The sequence below is a fragment of the Callospermophilus lateralis genome, chromosome 5 (genome assembly GCF_048772815.1).
Source record: "Callospermophilus lateralis isolate mCalLat2 chromosome 5, mCalLat2.hap1, whole genome shotgun sequence".
Classification (NCBI taxonomy): Eukaryota; Metazoa; Chordata; class Mammalia; order Rodentia; family Sciuridae; genus Callospermophilus; species Callospermophilus lateralis.
This window is the reverse complement of record NC_135309.1, coordinates 39,894,224-39,918,631: the sequence shown is the minus strand read 5'-3', so window position 1 is coordinate 39,918,631 and position 24,408 is coordinate 39,894,224. Positions and strand designations below refer to the sequence as shown.

At 46.2% G+C, this 24,408-nt stretch overlaps 1 protein-coding gene and 1 pseudogene across 3 annotated transcripts in view; both read right to left on the bottom strand.

Annotated features, from left to right (window-relative positions):
• Rasgef1c (RasGEF domain family member 1C) overlaps nucleotides 1-24,408 on the bottom strand; it is an 89,281-nt gene that overhangs the window by 29,465 nt on the left and 35,408 nt on the right. The window contains exons 2-6 of one of the 3 annotated variants that reach the window (XM_076855817.2): nucleotides 11,754-11,860; nucleotides 8,002-8,140; nucleotides 3,030-3,212; nucleotides 2,726-2,848; nucleotides 1,556-1,693 (exon numbers count right to left, since the gene is read on the bottom strand). In XM_076855817.2, the coding sequence (XP_076711932.1) occupies nucleotides 1,556-1,693; nucleotides 2,726-2,848; nucleotides 3,030-3,206 (438 nt within the window). In that variant the 5' untranslated portion in view covers nucleotides 3,207-3,212; nucleotides 8,002-8,140; nucleotides 11,754-11,860. The remainder of the gene's footprint in view (nucleotides 1-1,555; nucleotides 1,694-2,725; nucleotides 2,849-3,029; nucleotides 3,213-8,001; nucleotides 8,141-11,753; nucleotides 11,861-24,408) is intronic. The other 2 variants (XM_076855819.2, XM_076855818.2) reach the window with 2 other exon arrangements.
• LOC143400541 (U6 spliceosomal RNA) lies at nucleotides 8,273-8,371 on the bottom strand (annotated as a pseudogene).

Sequence of the window (24,408 nt, the reverse complement as noted above, 5' to 3'; positions counted from 1 at the left end):
AAGCCACACGGCTGTGGTTTCTGAGACTGGATCTGGGCTCAAGTAATATGATCTAAATCCCCTGGCTCTGAGCCCTGCGGGACTGACTCACAGTCTGCTTCATTGCTCTTCCCATCCTAGCCTGTGTGGTGCTGGGAGGGGAACAACCTGCCACCCACCAGTAAATATCCAGCGCAGAGAGGACATCCTCTTTAGATTGGATACCTTCTGTGGAAGAGTGACTTGGGGACAGTGAAGACATAAGGAAGCGTCCCTGGCTTAGGCCTGGGGGTATGGATAGAGACCAGGGAACTCCCATTCTGGTCCACACCACATAGCCTTGGTGATAGGCCTGACACTCTCAGAATGGTGAAGAGGCCATGGCTTCCCAAGGAAAATCAGCCTTGTCCCCCAGCACCTGAGACAAGGCTCCACCAATGTCAGGCAGGTCAGATAAGGGCAAATAACCCTGTCTTATCATATGATTCAGATCTCAGTGCTGCCAAAGAAATCTTGGAGGGAGTGGGGATGAAGCAGGAGATGGAGCTCCCACCTCACTTAATCTGCTCCATCCTTCTCTCCATCATCCCTGTACCATCTCTTCTCTACCCATGTGCTCTCATACACCTTCCCTTTCAAACAGTTACCACTGCACCCACAGGTCCATCAGTTCACTCATCTATCCTTCCTACTTCACCCACTCACTCACTCATCCATCTACCCACCCACTCACCCACCTATCTAGCACTTACCATCACTTATCCATCCGTCATAGTCCTGTACCCATATCTTCCTGACTCATGTGCTATCACCCACCTCCCCCTTTACAGTTACTTACCCACAGATTCACCAATTTACTAATCTATCCTTCCTCCTACCTTTCTACCCACCCTTCATTCACCTTTCCACCCATCTATCCACTCACCTACCCATGTATCCTTCCCCCTTTTCATCTCCCTTCCTTCCATCAATCTTTCCACATTCATTACTCCATTAATCCACCTGCCTATGCAAATTACTCAAGCACCTATCCTCCCCTATATCCATCCATAAAAGCACCTAACTGTCCACCAAGTTAGCCTGCATCCCTCTTCCCTGCTTCCACTCTCTCCTTTCCCCATCCATCCAATCATCAACTCTTCCCTGACCTTTTTCTATTCTACATCCTAAACCATGTCCCATAATCCTGAGATAGATCAAGCACAGAGGCAGGAGGGAGACCTCTGTGGCACAGGCCCAAGGTGTGGCCCTTCCAGGTGGCCTGGTGGGTCACAGACCAGCAGCCTGACTATGCATCCACAAGAACCCATGAGTAGGTCTTCCCTTCTTGGCCACCTGATGCCATCAATGAGAGCAGGGCACAGAGAGGTCAAGAAGCCAGCCTGGAACCAGAGGCCTGGATTAGCTCATAGCCCCTCAGTACCCGATTCCTTGATGGGTCACAAAGGGGCTGATTTTACAGCATGCAGTGTGCAAAGCTGGGAGATCAGGGACCTAGGAAGCCACGGGAAACAGGTTCAGGCCTGGATATGAGGGTGCGGAGAAGGCAAAGTGACTTCCACCCAGGCTTGCCCACCTCATCACAAGGGGCTATGCGGCCCACCACATCCTTCAGATGCCCAATGGTTGATTCCTCCTGGAAGTCCCGCGGGAAGGTCTCTGTCCACTCGGCCAGTAGTTGGAGCAGTTTGGGGCCAAACTTCCGAACACGGGCCTGCAAGGCAAGCAGAGGGGCAACAGAGATAGGGCACTGGATGGGAGGGGAGAGGCCTAGGCTGCACTATGGGGGAGCAAGAGGGGAACAGACACATTTTTTGGGGCCAGACTATCTCTTGATTTTGCTTTCCTGGCATCCCTTCTCCCTTTATATGGTGACAGCATCTCAATTTTCCCTTGGAGCCTTCCCCTCATTCAGGCACACTGTGTTCTAGAACAGCCGACTTTGCCCCAGGGGTGGAACCAGGTCAGCGCTGGCCAATCAGAGCAGAAAACACCATCTTATGTAATAAGTGGCTCACAGGTGGGCATGTGACCTAAGCTAGGTCAATGAGATTGGGACTTTTACTGGCCTGTGGAGAAAGGGGCTAGTTCTTGAGATTAGACGGTGTCCCTGCTGATAGAGGCCGCGTGTCACCACACAGAAGAACCTGCAAGAGCTAGAATGAGGCCAGCAAACCCCGAGAAAACCACAGTAGAGGGTCAGAACGAGGAAGATAAGGTTTTAATGCTGTCATTTAATCCTCTGGAGGCAGCAGTACCCGAGACTTGGCAGATAAATGAACCCCTTGCCTTAGGCCAGTTGAAGCCGAGTTTTTGTCATCATCACAGTACAACCTAACTGACATGCATATAAATAGTGACAGTAGGCAGGATCAGGCCAGTAATAGAGGAAAGATGTGAAGAACCATGGGAAGGCTGGGCGATCAACAGACGCCAGAGAGCAGGGACATGGAACCGAGCGTACTGGGTGAAGGAAGTCTAGTGGAGGCCCTAGGACCATCCCAGTTCACACAGAGCAGGAATACTATTCACTGGGTTTTGGAAACCTAGTGTTCAATGTGAGCTCAAAGGTTTCCACAGAGCCCTGGAAAACTGCACAGCAGAAAAGGCCTTGGCTCTGTCCTTTTGGGGCCTGGACTTCAGACAAGTGAGAAATCCCAGTGGGCTTCTTGTCAGGAGAACAGGGACAATCCCGGCCTCCCCGAGAGGTTGATTTCAGAGGCTCCCTGATCTTCCAGCCCCTCACCTTGTCCAGTACCGGTTTGTCCAGCTGCTGCTGCTCAATACATAGGTGGCAGACCCTGGCCAGGAGCTCCCGAGGCTCGATGAAGAGGCGAGAGCTCAGTAGGAAGGTGAAGATATAAGCTTTCTGCAAGAAAGATGGCACAAGCACAAGAGGGCACGGAGGGAGGACATATCTCCAGCCTGTTCCACCTCGCCAAGCCCAAGGTCACTCCTAGCCCTGCTGCCTGCTCCATTCCTGAGTGAAGGAGACAGCCTCCCTTCTTCCTTCCCCTCTCCCCTTCCTCCCCACTGGGTGGCTCACCCACCTCTGGGTAGTAGTCAGCTGTGGGTACCAGGTGCTGAATCAGGGTGTCCAAAGAGGCTGAGGATGGTGCTCCATCCAGGAAGGGCTGCCCAGCCTGCTCGACATCGGTGGGCTCGGTAGGGGGTGGGCTGAGTCTGCCTGGGGTGACCATGTCGGAAGTGCTCAGGGTCCGGGGCATGCCTGCCTGCAATGGCAAGGAGCAATTGGGGTGCAGCTGAGCGGGGAGCCTACTGGTCCGCTGGTTCCAGGCTGGAAGGACTCTGCCTTCCATCTTCACCTCTGTGTGATCTCTTAAATCCAGTGATCGCTTCCTGGGCAGGCTGCCAGGGCCCTCCTACCTCATGGTACAGCATCTGTTCTCCTTGTTAAACCCTTCAACTCTCCCCCTGGAGCCAAACACTTCTTTTCTATGACTTCCAGTTTCTCTCCCTGAAGGTTGATTTTGACAAGTCTTGTATAATCAGCATATTTTCTCCTGCCGCTGGCTGCAAAGATGCCTGATCAAAATTTGGGGGCTCAGGCACAACCCCAGAACTTCTTTGGCACCTGGAAGCTCTCTTTCCTCCGGGGCCCCTGAGCTGGTGTCACTATTAAGGACTAGGAAAGTGGGAAACAGCACTGGAGATTCTATTATGCCTGAAGTTGCTCTGTGGACTTTTCCATATGTATACCTATTTAAGTTGCAGACTCTAATTAATTTCTGTCTCTTTTAGTCCCCTGAGTGACTCTGCCCAAAAGGTAGAGACAGAAGGACATATTCAAAACCACTGCCCTCTGTACCCAGGTATATTCAAAACCACTGCCCTCTGTACCCAGCATCCCAGCATTTTTGTGATTTGGACCAGCTGACCTGTCCAGCATCGCCTCCTACCACCCTCCATTGCCTGCTGCTGGCACCAGCCACGTACTCTACTACAACGCTTTCTCCAACTCTGAGCCACCGTACACATTGTTCCCCCTGAAGGGTGGTTTTCCTATCATCTTCACTCTTCCGTCCCTCTAGACGTGGCTGAAATATGCCCCCTTCTTAGTTGGGTCTTCTCTGCTTCCCTCAGTGTCCCCCTGTCCCAGGGTGATTCCTGACCTCTGCTTGGCATCAGTGGACTCTCCTTGTTAGCCTTGTCGGGTGTCTGAGGCACTGCTTGTCTGGACCTGACCTGCAGATAGGTCAGCTGTGGCTGTTATGCTGTCATCTTCATCCAAACCTCCTTTAGACAAAGACCAGAGCGAATCCTCTGTGACCTGGCTTCCCTATACTCCATGTTCAGGAAGCCTGTGTTTTCTCTCTGAGTCTCTTCCACACATTCCTGAAGGCTGGTCTTCCTTGGAAGGGAAGAGGCCCTCATGTTGGTGACATGTCTTGAGCAAGCCTGTGACTGTTCAACCAGTCCCCACCCTAGATGTTGGGGTCACCCCTACATTCTCAATCACAGAGTCCTGTGAGCTCACCACAGGACTCTCAGAGTCCCCTGCTTGCCCAGTCTCTTCTGCCCCCAAAGCAGACCCTAATTAATTTCTGTCTCTTTTAGTCCCCTGAGTGACTCTGCCCAAAAGGTAGAGACAGAAGGACATGGGAAGTCAGAGATGATATAGGGGACCAAAGGGAACCCCTCAGAGGACTGTCCCATGGGCCTGTGGTTATGAGAGGAACTGGGACTGGGCTACAGCATGGGGAGGGCTTGGCATCTGTGTGATGGCATTCTGCACAGTCCTGACCCTGGTGACAATCACAGCTTTATTTTCACATTCCCCAGCTAAGCTGTAAGCATTCAGTTTTCAGCTGATGAAACTAACATTTCACAAAATCACCTCCTGTCTTACCCCGTGGGGTGGCTGATGCATATGTGGGCACATAGGGAGCTGCAGATGCTCAGCGGGGAGTGGTGGCCAGCTCTGCAGGGTGCTCTGGCTCTGCCTCATGTTCAGAGCTCAGTGCCTGAGTAATTCCACAGGACAGATAACTCATCAGCTGTCAAGTTCTGTTCCATCCCACCAGTTGCCTGACACTTCTTTCCAGTGCAGCATCGAGCCTTCCCCAGATCCCAGTCCAATTTTCTCAAAGATAGATCAGCCAGTACTGGGGCTAGAAGTGAAATGGGAACTTCTCTGCAGGGCAGGGCAGGGCAGATGGTGGAAGGAGCCAGAGAGGGGCCCTTCTGAGTAAGAGTCCTTCAAGAAGTGACCCTGGAAGTTCTCAGAGTACCTTGGGGGCTGGCCTGTAACTGGGCACTCTATGCAGGGCACTGGGCACAATGGATGGGGTTGAGTTGGTAAGGATGGTTCTAAGGCTCAGCTGTGCTTTGGAGCAGCTAGATCAGCCTGGGGACTGGGGTTGAGAGTTGCAAAACCATCATGACCCACAGGGATGCCTAAAGAGGGGATGAGCTGCTGGGAGCCCTCTGACCTCCAAATACCCATTGTGTCTCCAGCTGATCCCAGGCCTGGGTTTCTTCTGCTTGTCAGAGGAAACAAGGGAGTTGAGGGACTCCTGGCACCGTTCTAGGCACTGGGGGTCAGAGTACAGCCTCATGGGGCTGGTGAAGGAAAGCTGACAATATACAGGCAAAGTTATGCATAGAGACTGTCCCACTGGGGAACATGCTCTTTCAGGAGTGGCAACTCTCTGGTTGTGGTTGGATGATCTCAGGAGACTATTCAAGAGAAAATGAGATAAGAGCTGCCACCACTGGAGATCAGGGAGAATGCAGAATGATGGGGTGCATCATGTTCCGGTGTGCAAAAACACAGCCAAAGAGGCCTGTGGAGGTGGAAGTCTCAGCCCAAACCCCTCTTGTACTTGCTTTCATTAGTTTTGGACAAGGACAAGGAAATATAAATATATATAGTCCCCCTCTTTATTATACAAAAAACTAGCAGAGAATCCACACTGTCTTGTGCTGGTCTCTTTCCATTAACAATGCATTTGGGAGATCTTTCCATAGCAGGACAGGAGACTTTTTTTCTGCCTCATAATATTCCATTGTTTGAATATCCAGGAGTAATTTTTTAATTTTTGTGATATTAGGGACTGAGTCTAGGATGCTCTACCCCATCCCTTTTTATGTTTATTTTTTTTAAATTTTCAGACAGGGTCTTGCTAAGTTTCCCAGGCCAACCTTGAACTTGTGATCCTCCTGCTTCATCCTCCCAAGTGGCTGAAATTACAGATGTGCACCACTATACCAGGCATCTGAGAGTAATTTTAAAAGCCAGTGATGAAGTCTGGGGATATGGCTCAGTAGTAGAGTACTTGCTTAGCATGCTCAAAACTCTGGGTTTGATCAACAGCACTTAAAAAAATCCGAAGTCAATGATAAAGCAGTTGAAGTGTCCACTGATGGATAAATAAAATGTAGTCTATCCATACAAATGGATTAGTATTTAGTCTTTTTTTTTTGGGGGGGGGTACATCGGATTGAACCCAAGAGTGCTTAACCACTGATTCACATCCCAGCCCTTTTTGTTTTGAGACAGAGTCTTGCTAAGTTGTTTAGGGCCTTGCCAATTTGCAGAGGCTGGTTTTGAACTCATGATTCTCCTGAGATGCTGGGATTACAAGTGTGAGCCACCACACCTGCCAAGAAAAAAAAATAATAATAATAATTAAAAAAATTTTTATTCCTTCCCAATAGCACGATGCTGGGGACAAAATCTTTAACATGTGGACCTTTGGGGAAAACTTAAGATCCAAACTATAGCAGTATCCATGAAATAAAAAAGACAATAAAATAACCAATGCTGGCAGGCATGTTAGAGTAGCCCCTGAAACATGACTGGAGGTGAGGTGTACAGTGTCACACTCCCTTTAAATTGTATCAAGATTGATGTGCCAAGATCCTTATGTTCTTAGGTCTTTTCACTCTCATCAAATTCTTGGCAATTTATTCCATGAGATTAGCCTAGAGGAAAAAAGCTCTGGAAAAAAATATTTGCTTTGTATTAATTATAAACAGCGAACTCGGTCTAGAATGCTGTAAGATGATGAACAAGAACAGACAAGGAGACAATCACACACCCATCGGTGGATTTTCTTTCGCTGTGGAAATTATGGTTATGAACGTCCAGTAATAACAAAGAAAATGGTTATGGCATAATGAGATTAAAACAGCAGGAGAGAAAATTGCACAGGATACAAATGATAATGTTCATGTGGGCAAAGACTGTAATGGGGCACTGACAAATGCATCATTGACATGCCCTCTGCTTGCCCTGTTATTATTTTGGTGTCATTCATTCAAGCTGAATGTAAAGCTCGGTGCTCAGATGCAGCCTCAGGGATGAAAGACCCCAGGAAGACCTGGACATATTTTGGGGCTGTGTGAATGGTGAGTAGGGTTGGGGGTACATGCTCACCCTGTGACAAGGATACCAAGGGGACATTTACCGAGAGGTAATGCCTTGCTCTGGCACAAAACTGAAGTGGCTGAGCCAAGATTTGAGCTGCAAAGTCTACTTTTTGACCACCCCTGGAGAGGGCCCCCTGTGACCAGGGTGAATTCCTTGACAAGCTCAAACACACATCGATGGTCTTGTCCAGGCTGCCCCCTCGTGACTCCCCAGGATCCCAACTCCCCATCCCCCAAGACCCCACACTGGCTTTAATCTTGCTATGCTCTCTGAAAGGAGACTGGCCTGCTCACTGCTACACCCCAAAGGCCTGACCCTGTGCCCAGAACATAGCGTGCTTAGTAAAGACGTGTCATGTTTAAGTGACTCCGGTGATACAGGTAAGAGTTGTTGAAGACAAATTAGTGCAGATGGAGATGAAGAGCTGGCGAACATGCCAGGCATTCAAGCAGTGGGGCCAGTGGGAGGGAGGAGCTGGGCTAATGCTCGAGGACCTGGCCCAGGAGAGTTCACAGGGCCATTCCTCTCTGCCTGACCTCCAAATCATCCTATAGCCCCCGTCACATGTAAGGAAACTGAGGCTTAGAGAGTGAAAGGCAGGTGGCCAGCTCACATGCCAAGTTTACCTGGCAGAGATGCAATTTGAGAATAGACAGGTGTTTCTGAGTTCCACTCCTTGTTCTTGCCAATCACTCACATAGACATCGATGCTTCTGGCCCCAAGCCACAGAGCTAAGAGGACACAGTCAAACTCCTGAGTGTGCCCTGCACAGGAACAGAGGAGTACATATCAGCTGGCCTTTTGGTTACAACAGCCCTCCTGGGACAGGCCAGCTCCCCAAGCATTGTGTTTGGTTCCCCAGGGCCCTGTGCCAAGGTTATCCCACACATAATTTTTTTTATATGGAATGCTTCATTAATCTGCCTGTCATCCTTGTGCAGGGGCCATGCTGATCTCTGTTTCAACCTTAGTATAAGTACTGCAGAACCAAGTTCCACATGTCATTCTTGAGCTTCCTGCAGCCCCTCCGAGGGTCTAGTTCTCTTTCCGTCCTAGACCTGAGCTTGGACCCAAATTCGCCCCTCCTAGAGCTTCTGTCTGTTTGATTTGCCTTCTTAGCATCCAGTTTTTTTTTTTTTTTTTCTCTCTGGCTAGACCTTTAGATTTTTGCTTTGGGAAATAATATCATTCTCTGATGAAAAAGCAACTGTCTTGCTGAGATAGTCAGTGGAGGCACCATCCTCCCCTGGCCAAGAGGTGGGCACCAGCCAAGTCTGGGCCAATAAGATGTCTTCCTGGAAGATCCAGCTGGTGGAGACCTGACATAAGAGCCAAACCTGTGGCAGGCCAGCTGTGGGAGGGGGCTGGAATGGCTTCGGTGTCAGGTTTCCCCTTCCTGCCTTTGGTCTAGGCATGCACTTCTGCCTCAGTTTCTCTGCCTACATCTATTCCCGTTGCCTAGGTACATGTAGGTCTCCTCATCCTGCATCAGGTCCACGGCCAGAGGTCTCGGGTTCCTGCAACAGTTAAGGGGACACCTCGCATGGGTTGCCTGGGATTTGGTCACAGAGAGGCAGGTGGACAGAAGGGAGAGGACCCCCACAATTTGCCCTGAAATGGGGGGCATCCTGACCTCCACCAATGCCCAACTAGGATGCTTCCTTCTCTAGGCCGTGCTGACAGGCACAGAGCCCACTCTGCTCTTGGACTCTGGCACTGGCAAAGTTTCTGGGACAGGATGACCTAAGCCTGACTCCTGTCTGGGAGACTGGAAGATGTCTACAGGGACAAGAGTATGATGGGGCTGGCGACTGTTAAGCAGTCACGGCCTAGAGGAGAGCTGGGTCTTTCAATTCCCTGCTTTTGACAGAGATGAAGGTACTAGGAATGGACCTTTCATCTTCATCCAACCATACAAAAACACAGGGCAAGAAAGTGCTAAAGGCTCTGTCACTTCTCCTCAGTGTGAGGCTTTTAGAGAGTGGCCTGGGATGTGGTGATGAAAAAACACAGGTTTTGCTGGACTCCCAAGGGGCTGATCATGTGCCCACACCTTCCAGGTTTAAGGGACCCAATTCTCACGTTTCTATTCTGACTTTCAGAGTGGTCGGTATAGTTTTCCCTTGATATCCATGGGAAGTGGTTCCAAGATCCCTGTGGATACTAGAATGCATAGATGCTCAAGTCCCTTTTATTAAAAAAAAATGTAGTATTGGTTGGGCAGTGATGCACACCTATAACCCAAGTTACTCAGGAGGCTGAGGTTGGAGGTTGGTGAGGTTGAGGCCAGCCTGGAAACCTAGCAAGACCTCATCTCAAAACAAAAAATAAAAAGGGCTGGGGATATAGTTCAGTGGTAGAACATCCATGGTTCCATTTTCAATATTGGAAAAAAGAAGAGATGTAGTATTTGCTTATAACTTGCACACATCCTCTTGTATACTTTAAACCATCTCTAATATATATGATATATATTATAACCACCTCTAATAATATATAATGCAATGTAAGTGTCATGTAACAGTCATTTTACTGCATTATTTAGGGAAAAATAAGAAAAACGTTTGTTTGTATTTTGAACAGACACAATATTTTTCTAAATATTTTCTGTCTGTAGTTGGTGGGATCCATGGATGCAGAATTTGCAGATACAGAGGGCTCACTATAATTCTGCTTTTTAAAAAAGCCACCTTGGAGGCCATGCTGTGAGGCATTTCAAAAGTACATTTAGAAATGACATCTCTAGCTCCCAGGTGTTCAATTTATAATCCCCATCCTGCAGGTGGCTGGTCAAGGCAATGTTGCTCTCATTACTTCCTGGGGACTAGAGAGGGCATATTCTCCAGGCAAACTTTCCTGAGAAGGCACTGGGCTAAGCACGTGGAAGGGACAGGGGCAAAGGATACTGCAGGAGGAGGGCCCTGTGAGGACTACAGTCATGCCAGGAAGACATTCCCCTGAGTTCTGACAAGTGTCCTCACCTGCTCCAAACAGGGAGAAATGCCAATGAGATCGAGTAACAAAGCAAACATCACATCACCTGCCATAGAGAAGACTGGGCCCCCAAGGTCAGCTCTCCCCTTGGGAACTCACTGCCTGCCAGGGGCCAGAACTACAACACAGGTGGTAACTGTTCCACCTGCTATCTGAGGCTTTGTGCCCAAAAGACTTGCTGCCTCTGCTCCCCTGGTCCACCAGAATTTCCATGCTGGCTGTGGCCCAGATAACCCACTATCCTGCTCATCCAGCCTGCTAGCTGGACTTTCTGCAACCAGGTATCAATAGCTCCTGGGAATTATCCCTGCTGAGCTGGCCTTGAAGGTAATAGTAGTCTCATGCTCTGGAATGAATATTGTTGATCCTCTCTGCAACTTGATTGCCATAGTGGCTATGCTGATAGATGGGGCATTTAGGCTGATTAGAGAGTTAAAAGGTATTAATGCCTTTCTCATGGGATTGGATTGGTTACCTGGAGAGTGAATCCTTATAGAATGTGATTTCTCTTCCACACAAACTCATTTGCCCCTTGGCTTGCTACCAGGAATTGAAACAGCATGAGGTCCTCGTAAGAATCACGATTTTGGACTACCCAGCTTCCAGAACCATGAGCCAAAATAAAACTCTATTTTTTTTTGTTATAAATTATCAATTCTCAGGTATTCTGGTATAGCGACCAAAAAAAGAAACAGGACAGCCCACATCTCCAAATCAGAGCTATTCTGCTCTTGCCATAGTACGTGTAGAATTTTAGACATTCTTGCCCAACAATTCGCTTTCCTTTTCCCCATTATATCTTTGTAAAATTTTTGTAATAGTGCTGGGAGCTTAGCTCAGTGGTAGAGTGCGATGCTGGCCTTATAGCTCTACAAATGTCCGGAAGCACCAGGAACCTATGGCCTCTTCCTTCCCCTGTCGTGAGAAAGATCCGAGCAGCTTGGCCTCCTCAGAGCTCCTGTTTCAGTCTCCATTCAGTTATACTTTTTCTCTGCAGGGCCCCAGACGCTCCCAGAAGAGGCCTGCATTCCTTACTTTATCACAGTGGCCAAGGCAGTAGTGTCCCTTGAGCATGTATCTGATGGCTCAGGGCATCATTGAGGGAGTCACATTGGCATCTTTGCTTGGGACAGCTTCTGCTGCTCCTTCAGGAACAAGGACCATCCCCTTTGTATTAGGAGGTAGGGAACTGAACTAAGGCCTATTTCCAAGGGTCCTGGGTAAAGCACCTGCCTCTCTTCCCCCAGGCAGGTTCTGACCTCCAGGGGTTTCAATTCAAAGAAGAAAAACTCTGTATCATGCGTATGTGTCTTCTGTTCTCTTATCACTCAGTACTTAGAACAACTATATGGGAATGATTGCTCACTTCACAGAGGAACATACCTGGCCCCTGAGAGGTAATGTGGGTGGACAAGGTCACTGGTAGGTGACTAGTGGACGTCCCTGGATGCCTGGGATCCCAACTCTAGGTCCAATTCCCGGGCATGGTTCTGTGAAGAAGAATTGGTCAAGGTTAAGTAGAGAACAGATATGGCCTGGAGATTCAACAGGGGAGCTAGGATAAGGGGCTGGGAGCTGGGGAGGGCCACCTGAATACTAGGAAACCCCAAAGTGGCCCAGTCTCTAGGGGTTGCGGAGCTCCCTAAGCATGCCCTCTTGGATTCTCATGAAGGAGAAGCTCCAGCCCACAGCTCAGCCCTCCTCACACTTTGCATCAGAACCTTTGACCAGCCCCACTCCCCACACTTGGACCTGGATCATGCCAGTTCACACACAGCTGCTCTGAGCAGTGCAGAGCCCAACAAACTTTGGGGTCCTCCTCTTTCCCTTCTGGCAAAGCCTAAAGCTGAGGCACATCTTATTGCAGTTTGGGTCCTCTGAAAGGCTCCTCCCTGTTCCTTGGTGTCTGAAGGGATGCTACGGAGGTATTGGGATGTACTCCTGAGCTCGCGACCATGCTTGCCAAGACTGGGAATGCACCTGACTTTGCCTCTAGGAGGCCACCTGACAGACTTGGTGGGGAGTGGAGCACAGGGCTGAGTTATTTTGGGCTCCAAATGGCCCTCGGTTACCAGCTGACAGATCCTGCTGTTTCCACACCTCCAGAAGCAGTTTCTGAAAGCTCAGGGCCTGACTTGAAGGGACTTGTCCGGTACAAGTGAGCAGCACCAAAGACCCACAGAAGATTGGCAACTGAAAATAGAGCTTTCCACAGAGTGAAAATGTCCTCTTCTTCCCTGGACCACATTCTCAATTATTTCCCAAGACACTTCTAGAAGGAGAGGAACTGGGTCAAAAGATACCATCTCTTTTACAGAAGTTGAGATATACCACCTAATTACTTCCTCAAACCATATTGAAGGGATGTTATTTCAAATTCCCGATGCTTCCTCACTTCCAGGAACCATTTCTCCTCATTGGCTGGGACCCCGGGTAGAGGAGATAGAGAGGCAGAATGGGTGTAAGTAAACCTGACCAAAGAGCGCAGCATCCCCTCCTCCCCCTGAACAGATGATGCAGGGTATATGATGAAAGTAAATCCCGGGCCTTGTTTGGAGACTAACATGGAGAAATGTCCTTCCAATATTTCCCCCTCATTAATTAAAAAAATAAATCAAACACAAAATAGTTTATAAGCACATTTGTAATTTAAATAATAATAAATTATTATTATAACAACTTGGACTTTTGTGACTTACCCAGGCTAATAAAATGAGCTTTAAAAATCCCTATGAACACAGATGTGTAACCCATGGAGGGTGGACAGGGATATGTCAGTGTAAGTGTCTCTGGATACCATTTCCTTACTAACTTGGAGTGTTTCCTGTAAATCTCTGTTTTTGGTGATTCAGGTCAGTACTTCTCACTCCCATCCAGGGTCCTACTGAAAAAAGCCATTTGGCTCCAACTAGGGCAGAACAACAGATAGAGGTCAGCAAATCCTCCATGGTCCAATAGAGCAAGCACTGCCTTCTGTCATTGTTTTCTGTTGCTAATAATACAACATCACAGACTGGGAAAGTTAAAAAGAAAAGAGGTTGATTTTGGCTCATGATTCTGGAACAAGACCAAGGGGTTGTATCTGGTAACGATGCCCTTATTGCTGGCAGAGTCCCAAGATGGTGCAGGGCATCACATGGTGAAAGGGAGCATGTGAGGGTCCTAGCCCAACTGACTTTCACAGAAAACCCACTCTCAAGATAACCCACTAGCCCATGAATCCATTCATTCATTATTGCACAAATGGACTAATCCATTCATGAGGTCAGAGACTTACTCCCTTTTTAAAGGTCTCACCTCTTAATATCTCATAATGGGGATTATATTTCAACATGAGTTTCAGATGGGACAAACCAGTTATATACAAATCATAGCACATTCCATGTGCAGTTGTTCTCTGGGGCCTGCAGATTAATCAGCCTCTGCTCCTGGGCACCAGGGTAGGTTGCTCTCTTAGTCAAAGGGTTTTTCTCAGGCTGTGGGCAAGGGGAGACTCCCCACTGGTGACAAATCTCCTTTGTTGGTGACATACTTTGACCATTGCTTCACCACCTGGGATCACTATACCCAACTCCCTGAAGTAAGGTGACTTCTGCTCTGCTTTTATCTAGACTTCTACCCCAATACCAATTCCAGCATCCCCATCATCCCACACAGGTTTTGCCACTTGGAAGAAAAAACTGCTCTTTGTTTCAGTTAGTCATATATGATATGCCTGTCTCCAATGATGCAGTGATAGAAAGATTTGAAAATGTTTTGGAAGCTAAGAAATACAAAATGAACCTCTATATAGAGAAGTGAGGGGAAAAGTGAGTAGAAGAACATCTATAGTGATAAGAGTCCCACACCAGCAACAATCTTTACACAGCTTAAGAGCCTGCCTATACAGGCCAGGCAAATCCCTAGTGTAGATTCATAAATGTTTCCTACAAGGGCATCAAGGCATTTTCTTTGCTATGCTGATATTCAGGTTATAGCATCTGTATTTACAACATAGCATACTGTGGCAATACTCAGGAAATGTGTCAACAGGAGGGATGACAGGAAATTGAGAAAGGGGTACATGCCAGCATTTGATGTGTCCCTGGAAAATTGTGGATATTAAAGGGAGAAGAGGAGGAGGAACATCACTTAAAATAGTGAAAACTAATAAAATAAAATACTAATAGCATAAAGAAAATAGAGACAACTTCCCCACCAACATTCCCTTTCCCCCTCTTACACAGCCAGCCTGTCCAAGAGCACTGGGGAGCAAGTAGCTGCAAAGAACAGAGAAAAACAGAACTCTTCTTTTGGGATTTCAAGTTTTATAAGTATGGGAAAACCGTTATGGATAAAGGCAAAGATCCTCCAGTAAAGTTAACAGGATTGTTTTGTATACTGGAAATTGACTAAGACAGGAGGTTTTAGGTGCTCTTAACCATTAAAACAACAACAATGAACTATGTGAGAGGATGGATATATAAATTTGTTTGGCTGTAATAATCAATACACTTATATTTATGTCTATCAACACATCATGTTATATACCTTTAATATGTACAACTAAAAAGAAAAAAGACAAAATTCCTTTATAGCCCCCAGACTAGAAAAACGCTTCCTAGGCTTGGGGGAGAGAAAGTTGCAGGGAGGCCCTGAAAAATAGGGATTGGCAGTAGGTGGGAGAGGGTTCTCCCTCTACCTTGCCCAGTGTATCTTTTGGGAGGCAAATACTGACCAGATGGGTCAGCAATTCTGAAGGCAGAGGACCTGGTTTCAGGGTCATTAATTTTTTTTTCTTTCTTTTTTATTTATTGTAGTTGGACACATTATCTTTATTTCATTTATTTATTTGTGTAGTGCTGAGGATTGAACCCAGGATTTCACATGTGCAAGGCAAGCACTCTACCGTTGAGCCACAACCCCAGCCCAAGGGTCATTAATTTCTATACTGATCTTTATTGTTTCCTTTATTTGACTTGCTTTGGGTCTGTCTTGTGTTTTTTTTTTTCTAGTTTCTTAAAGTAACAATTTCAATTGCTGATTAGGGAAATTTCTTCCTTTCTAATGTAAGAATTTAATCTTTTTAGGTACGGTTTTAGGTATTTCCTACAAATTTTGAGATGCTGCATTTTCATTTTCATTTAAAAATATTTTCAAATTTCTCTATTTCTTACCTATAAACTTAGGAATTCTTATAAGTAAATGTGTGCAGATTTTTCTGTTATTGCTCTATATTTGATTTTTAATTAAAGTGCATTATTGTCAGAAAATATTTGTATGCGTTTGATGCTTTTATAATTGTTAAAGTGAATTTTATGTTCCCAAATATGATTTTATTTTGGTGAATATTTCACATGCACTTAAAAAGAATGTGTGCTCTGCTGTTCTTTTGGGGTAACTGTTCTGTAAATGTCAATTGGATCCAGTTGGTTGCTGTTGCTGGTCAGTTCTTCTCTATCTAAAAACATCAATCAATCAATAAACCTATCCTGATGCTTTTTTGTCTTTTAATAAGTATATTTATACTATTTACAATTAATATATCTGTTGATGTATTTGTATGAGGGTTATTAGTTTTATTTATTAGTAGATTTATTCGTTAGAGCTGGTTTCTATTAATTCTAAAAATGAGAGAGGTGTGTTAAAGTCTTTATATTTGTGAATTTGTCTACTTTGATTTAATTCTGTCTGTTTTGCTTCATTTATTTTGAAGCTCTGTTGTTAGGTATGTGCATATTTAGGATTATTATGTCCTCTTCATAAATGTCTCTTTGATTGCTATTAATTATTCATATTTATCTTTGGAAATATTCTTTGCCTTGAAGTCTACTTTGCCTATTGTTAAGATAGTCGTCCTAGGATGAGGATGATGATCACAATAATGATGATTTTAAATGTTTTAGTATCTTCTTCCATTCTGTTTCTTTTAAATTACCTATGCAATTTATTTGAAATGTTTTTTTTAGGCAACAAAAAATTGAATCATTCTAAAAAAACTATCCTATTTATTGGGATGAATCCAACTATTATGTACAACTATAAATCTCTAATAAAAAATAAAAATATCAATCAAGCAATAAACCTCTCCTGACACTTTTGTCTTTTAATAAGTATATTTATACTATTTACAATTAATGTATCTGTTGATGTATTTGATGCGGGCTACTAGTTTTCTTTATTAGTTGACTTATTCTTTATAGCTGTTTTCAAATCAGAGTAATGATTCCTTTTTTATTTCTTTTTGCTGCCTCTTTATTTTTTCTCTCCCCTTATTTTCATTCTGTTTCCTTCCTTCTGCCTTCTTTTGAATTAAATGATTTTTTATTCCATTTTATATTCAGTTTTAAAATTACATCTCTTTGGTATTTTTTTTTCATGGTAGCACTAGGCATTACAATGTACATACTTTAATGCTTTGCAGTTTATTTAGAATAAATATTTTTCCAGCTGTTATGGCACACACCTGTAATTCCAACAACTTGGGAGGCTGAGGATTGCAGGCTCAATGCCAGCCCTGGCAACTTAGTGAAGCCCTAAGCAATTCAGTGAGACCCTGTCTAAAAATTAAAAAAAAAAAGTGGGGGAGGGGAGGGTTTGGAAATATAGCTCAGTGGTAAAGTGTTCCTATATTAAATCTCCAGTACCAAACAAACAAACAAAAACATTCTAGAATAAATATTTCACAACTTCAAGTGAAATATAGAAAACTTCACACTCTGTAGGAGTTTTACCATCCCTTATTTATATGTAAGTCTCTTTTATGTTACAACCACATGTATTGAAAACATCACCTGACAATGTCATCTTGTTTCCAACTGTTAAACATATCTTAAGAATTCAGGGATAACTACTCTCCCATTTACACAGGTATTTATCCATTTCTGTTGCTCTTCCTTCATTCCAAGTGGACTTCGAGTTTCATTTCCTTTCTGTCAGAACTTCTTCAGAATGCTTTCAGAGCAGGTCTGTTGGCAACAAATTCTCTTAGTTTTGCTTCATCTGAGCATGCATCCTGAAGGATATTTTAGTAGATAATTTTTATAGAATTATAGGTTGCTAGTTGGAAGTTAAAAATGTTGTTCCACTTCTGGTTGCTAAGGTTTATAAAGAGAAGTCCACAGTCATTTGAATCATGCTTCCCTTTTAAGTAAAACATCAATTTTTACAGCCTGCTTTACATTTTTCCCCCCTTTGGTTTTCAGCTTGATTATGGTGTACCTGGTCATGAATTTGTGTTGTATTCTGGTTGGGATTCATCTTGTTTTGGGGTTCTTGAATATGTGGGTTCATGTCTTTGGGAAGTTTTCGGCTATTATTTCTTCAAATCCTTTTTCTTTATGGCACTCTTTCTCTTGCCCTTCTTGGACTTTGGTGACACAAACATTCCATCTTTTGCTATCGTCCCACAGGTGCCTGAAACTCCATTAACTTTTCTTTCATGGACTCTCTGTTGTTCAGAGTGGATCGTTTCTATTGAACTATTATCGATATCCCTGGTCCTTTTCCCAGTCATTTTCACTGTGCTCTGGGGCCTAACCGGTGAGTTTTAATTTTGTTTTGGTTCCAAGGATTGAATCCAGGGGTGCTTAACCATTGAGCCACATCCTGAAACCTTTTAATATTTTATTTTGAGACAGGGTTTCTCTGAGTTGCTTAGGGCCTCACTAAGTTGCTAAGGCTGTCTTTGAACCTGTAATCCGCCTGCCTCAGTCTCCTAGTCGCTGGGATTACAGGCATGGGCCCCTGTGCTGGGTGAGTTTCAAATTTTTGGTTAGTGTGTCTTTCAGGTCTAAAATGTTCATTTGTTTCTTCCTTATATCTTATTTCTTTGCTGAGACTGTCTAACTTTCCATTTGTTTCAAGAGCATTTCCCCTTACTTGATGGAGGATTTTTATAATAGCTATTTTAAAACCTCTATCAAATAATTCCAACGTTTTTAAAAATGTTTTTTAGTTATAGATGGACACAACACCTTTATTTTATTTATTTACGTGGTGCTGAGGATTGAACCCAGTGCCTCACACATGCTAGACAAGAGCTGTACCACTGAGCCACAACCCCAGCCCAAATAATTCACTTGCTTCATCTTGGTTTGGTATCTGTTCATTATATTTTCCTGTATAAGCAAAGATTTTCCTGATATTTTTACATATCAGTTTTGAATAATGTTCTATACATTTTGAATACTAAATTATGGAATTTGGGTATTTATTTAAATCTTGTGGAGAATATTTAGCAGGCAATTGGTCTAGTTAATATCAGGCTCAAAGTTCTGACCAGGCTTCTGTGAGGTTATTTATGGTTTTAAAGTTATTTTCAATGCCATTGAAAATTGGTATTGAAATATGTGTGCTACCTAATGACCAGTGTGAGACCAGGACAGTGGTTTATTTCGTACTTCAGGTATCAAAGCCTATGGTGTGCTGTTTAGGGTCAGATTCATGTTCATGCAGCTTAAGGATAAGCTAGGAGTTAATAAACAACTCCATGGGGTTGGGTTTCCAAGTTCCTCCCTCTCTGCAGTCTCTATGGTATTTTCCAGTTTCCCGAGGCTTCTCCTTTTGGTCTTTTGGCAAGAAAACTAGGGCTTTACTTACCCTGTTCTGCTGTGCACTTCCCTGAGGCTAGGAGGACAGGGGGAAATAGAAACAGTGGGTTCACCCTACCCTCTTTGGGACAGTAGGTTCTCTACTCAGAAGGGAAGGTTTTGCTTCACTCTGAGTTTGAGGCTCTTACAGGGTCGGTGCAATGTTCCCACGGGACTGCTTGTGGCTAGGGAGTGAGGGAACACAGAAACAAAAATTTTAATGGATTTTTCCCCACTCTCCCTGAATAATAAGAGGACCCCTTTCTCCTTCCTTGAGCCACAACCAGAGGGTTTCTCTTGGAAGCCTCTGTGAGTCTTGATGTCCCTTCCATGTTCCAGGCTTCCTGAGTTCAGTCTGGGCCAATTAGGTTAGGAAAAACTATAGAGTCACTTCCAGGTTGGTGGTACTTCAAATTCTGCTTTTATTTCCCAATCTGCCTAATATTTCATTTTTAAGTCCTCACATCGCTGTTCATGCATTCTGTCAGATCTCTAGCTGTATTCAGAGTCAGATTTCTAGCTGTATTCAGTGGGAGAGAGTGAAACGTATTCACACCAGCCTAGACCAGAATGCTGGTGTTCGTATTTATGTTATAATTTTTATCTTTTTTAAATGAGGAACACTTGTGTTCATTACATTAACTTTTATGGGTTGTTTTCTATTTATGGGAAGTCATTCTGGTGATTTAGGTAGGAATGTAACATTTCATTTTAAATGTATTAATTTTAATAAGATGTTGATTTTATGAGAAATGCTGAACAAGATGACATCAGCTTAACTACCTGCTTGCTGCATCCCAAACAGGACATGCATCACTTTTGTGTCAGGATGCTATGGTTTGAATGTGTCTCCCCAAAGTTCATGCGTTTGAGACTTATTCTCCAAAGCTATATCTGGAGGTGGGGCTTTGGGGAGGTAATTAGATAGTGTACAGAAACCACTACTCAAACTGACTTACATAGCAGACATACTCTCAAGATAACCCATTAATCCATTCACCCACTACTGCATCAATGGGTTAATCCATTCATGAGGGCAAAACCCTAATCACCTCTTGAAGGTCCCATCTGGTCCCACCTCTTACCATCTCATAATAGGGATTAAATTTCAACATATGTTTCAGAGAGGATAAGCCAGATTCAAATTATAGCACCTTCCACATGCAGTTGGCTTCTGTGGCCTCCAGGATGGATACTCTGTATCCAGGAACCTGGTAATTACAGAGGTTATGGGGGGGGGGGGGGCCCATGAAGGCATTAGTGGCTTTAAAAGAAGAGGAAGAGAGACTTGAGCTAGCAAGCTTGCTCTGTCTCACCATGTGATGCCCTCACCATGTTGGGATGCAGCAAGGAGGCCCTTACAGATGCTGGGACCATGCTCTTGGCCTCTAGGACAATGATAAGCCTCTATGCTTATAAATTTCTTGGTCTCAAGTATTTTATTACAGAAACAGAAAACAGATGAAGACACAGGTTTTACCCTGCTTCCCCTCTTAGAACAGGCTTCTTCCTTGTTCTCCTCGAAGGTCAGTTTCAGTGTCTCTTCCTAGGAGAAGCTTTTGAAAATGCCATAACAGGATGCAGGTCATTTATGCATTTTGGATGTGACTATTCCAGGAAGAAAGTGAACAAAGGATTTTGTAAGCACTGGGGGCAATAAGGTAAGAACTGGCAAGGGTTGGCCAGCTGGGAAAGAGAGATTGGGAGGCAGGTGGTCATGAGAAGCATTTGAATATGGGCTGGTTCCTCTCTGAGCCTCAGTTTCCCTCATGCAAAACAAGGACAATAATAACCCTGTGTAAGTATGGACAGGCTGTGAGCAAATGTGCCCAGCACAGGTCTGGGACTTGCTCAGCACCATCTTTGGCTGCATCTCATGACCTGCCCTGGCCCTTCTGCTGTCCCAGAAGGTCCTACATGATTGAGCTCCAAGCCCACTTTTCTGACCTGGTCCCTCAATTCTCCCTTTGCTGCCTTCTTGCATGCATGTAGGATAATGTCTTGCAACCCTTGGGATTAGGAATTACATATGACACATTTGCTTAGGGTGAGGTGCTCATTCCTGTCTCAGGGCTCCAGGCTTCTTGTTCTCCCACTGGAAACACCTTTCCCCAGTTCCTCCCCTGGCTGCCCCCTCACCTTCCCTTGGAGGCCTTCCTGACTTCTGGTCAACACACACCGTCTAGTCCCCCTTTACCTTGGACCTTGTTTCATTTTGCTGGTGGCATTTATCCAGGTCTGAATTATATGTACTCCCCATGGGTCTGTGAGTTCCTCTGGGGCCTGCCTTGCCTACTCCTGCTGATTGCTGCACCCTGACACCTAGAACAGTGCTCAGCAAATGCTTGCTGGGTTAAAGAATGAATGAGTGAAAGAATGGCAGAGAGAGAGGGAACTGGAGGCAGCAGCAGATGGAGGAAGCTGGGGAGCAAGGAGAAAGCTCAGTGGGTGCCTGGCTAGCAGCCAAGCGTGACAGCAATGTCCTGGCTGCTTCCACATCATTGGCCAGCTGGGCAGCAGCTGTGGGAGAGGGGAGCAGGCCTGTTTGGTGAGGCAAAAACAAGCGCCTTATTTATCACAGAGAATGAATATCAGACTGTGCACAAATTACATTTGCCACTGAGACCTGTGAAGTGACAAGTGTCCAGGGATGAAAGTTCTAACTGTCCTCAGTGGAGATTCTCTTTGACTCCTCCACCCTCAGCTAAAAGGTGCAGTTCTTCCCATCCTGCCTGCCCTGCTCAGGTACAGCCTCCTGGTGTCTGCTGGGCCACGGCTCATGCCCAAGTCCCCCACCCTGCCACGACCTTCCGAACTCAGACTACCCCAGGTCCCTCTCCATCATAAATTCCAAAGATTCCCATGGCTCCCAAGATTGCAGTTGGAGCCTCTATCCAGAGCCAGTTCTCTAGTTGTTTTTTTTCCCCTCACCCTTTGTCCTACCCTGGGGCTCCCCAGAACTTCTCAGACCTCAACATGCCTTGCTAACCTGACTACCTGCCTCCCGCTACCTTACACCCTCTCTGTGCTGCAGCCAAAGTGGCTTCTCTGGCATTTGAGGCCACATCCTTCTCCTGTTCCCCCAGTCCTTAGGGCCAAGGTTAGAACATGGGGGCCATTGTGGATCTGTCCCCCAGGCTGAGCTCCCTGTTTTTGGCCTGCTGCCTTGCCTGGAAGCCTCTGCCCCTGCACAGGTTGTGGTATGTGTGAGGTCCCCTCTGGGGCTCCTGCCCAGTGAGAGCCTAGAAAGAAGGGATATTGCAGAGCCCCTCCATAATTGTGCCTTTAAATCCGAGAGTGCAGGGAGATAGCTCAGGGCAGAAGTTCCAGAGTATGGGTACAACACTGTAAGAGAGACAGGCTATGGCTCCCCCATTCTAGGAACCCTGTGGCCTTTCCCCAAGCCAGGAATGGGACCCTGGAGAAGAGGACCCAGTGGAGTATGAGGGCAGGGGAAACTATTCTCAGGCTTTGAGACTTCTGAGCAGCAAAAGCCTGGGACACTCAGCTTCCAATGGTGAGTGCTAAGAGAGATTTGGGGGAATCTTGGAAAAAGTGAATGCCATTACTAGGGGCAGGGGATAGGGTGGCTGAAGCAGTGGTCTCATGGTCAGGCCCTGAAGTCTGATGGGAAGGGTATGTCAACATTGACCGAAAGTACTCTCTCCCCACAGCCCTGGTACCATAACATAATCTGTGAGAGGATCAGAGACCCTGCAGTTGATGAGAACCCTAGGAGCCTGAGACCCTGTCTCTGGGGCCTATGGATTTATCTGCAACCATATTTACAAGTTTTGGAATGTCTGTTCCACCAAGGGTTCATTGCATCAGCACTCACTGCCTGGGCCTTGGGCCTGTCCTGCTGTAGGTCACCTTGAGTCATCCTGAGCACCTACATCCCTGTGATGGGCACCCTGCCCCCCATCCCCACCTCCTCAGAGTCTGGGGCAAAAAATAGCCAGCTCTGTCTTCAAGTGTCTGCATGAGTCACCCACACCTCCTGACAAACACCTCTCAGGCGCTTTCAAAAACAGGGAACATTTGGCAAAAATAAATACTTGGCTTTTCCTCAGCCGACTGTGGGAGTCATTTCTAAGAGTAGTCTTTGGAGGTAAGCCTGGGAGGCCCAGGGGCCTGCTTTGTGACCAGGGACAGAATGTGGGCCTGCTGGGCAGGGAGGAGTCTTCCCCACTTGATTGGCTAGCAAATGGACCCCTCACCTTTTGGAGCCTATCAGACCCACCTAGTTGGGTCTACTGGGGTCAAGAGTAGGATCAGTGATCCATTGGTGTGGCCCGCCCTGTCCACTCCACCTAAAGGTGGACTGAGGAGCAGTAGCAGGGCCACCATCTCTGGGATGAGAGACACAGCGGGGCAAAGTGACCACTGATGTTCTGAGTTCTTGCATATCAGGTACTGAAGCCCTCCCTACACCCATATGGCTGGATGGTCACCCCACTTAGCTTTCCTGTCTCTTAACGTGGCACGTCTGGGAAGCCTTCCTGGCCTGGGTTGCCTGTCCCTCCATTACTGCTTGTGCTACCTGGTTTCTCTGCTGAGCTGACATGAGGACCTGGCTGAGTGTGACGTGGCCTGGGGATGATGAGGTGGCTAAGGAAAGGCTTGGAGAGCAGAGGTCAGGCCTCCCCAGCAGTTCAGACACTGAGTCTGCCACATATGTGCCTCCCAGATGCTGTCTACTTACCGACTCTGCTCCCCCTCCCCTGAAGCTATACCACAGGGGTGCTGTTTGCCAGGGCCTCTCAGTCAGCACAGAGCCAGGTCCACGCCCTTCTTTTCCTGCCAAGTCCGTGGTGATGGTCTCTCCAGGTGAGGTTGCCATGCAGTGGCCTAGATAAAATCCCTGCCTAAGATACCACCCCTGAGCTGGAGTCCACCTAGTCCTTCCTCCCCATGCCAGTTCCCTGGTGTGGGCCTCTGCTTTTAGCTGTCCCACCTGCCCATGTTCTCTTCTGGCCTCTGTACTTTTCCTGCCTCCATGCCTTGCATGTGTTTTACCCTCATGCTGGGTGGCCCTTTCCTGCCAGTCTGCCTGGCAGAGGCTTACTAGGTTCGGCTCATGTCCTTTTCTTTGGGAAGCCTGTCCCCTCCCTCCCCCTGGCTGTCAGAGTTCCTTTTCTAGGCTCCTGCACCCTTTGCACAGCCCTCTAGGCATGCTCATCCCCTGGCGGGTCCTCTGCTCCCTGGCTGACTCTCTTGCCTGCTGGCTTGGTCACGGGCAGGGGTGAGTCAGTTTACCCTTTGATTTCCTGCATCAGTTCTGGTAGACACCTGCCAAGTCCGTGGTGATGGTCTCTCCAGGTGAGGTTGACATGCAGTGGCCTAGGTGTCCTGGTTGGTTTGCACAATGCCCTTTTAAAAAGTGAATTTTCTTACGTTATTTACCCACTGGCAGCTTTCATGACAATCAGTATGTCTGTCTTCCCTGGAAAGTTCAGGAGAAATGG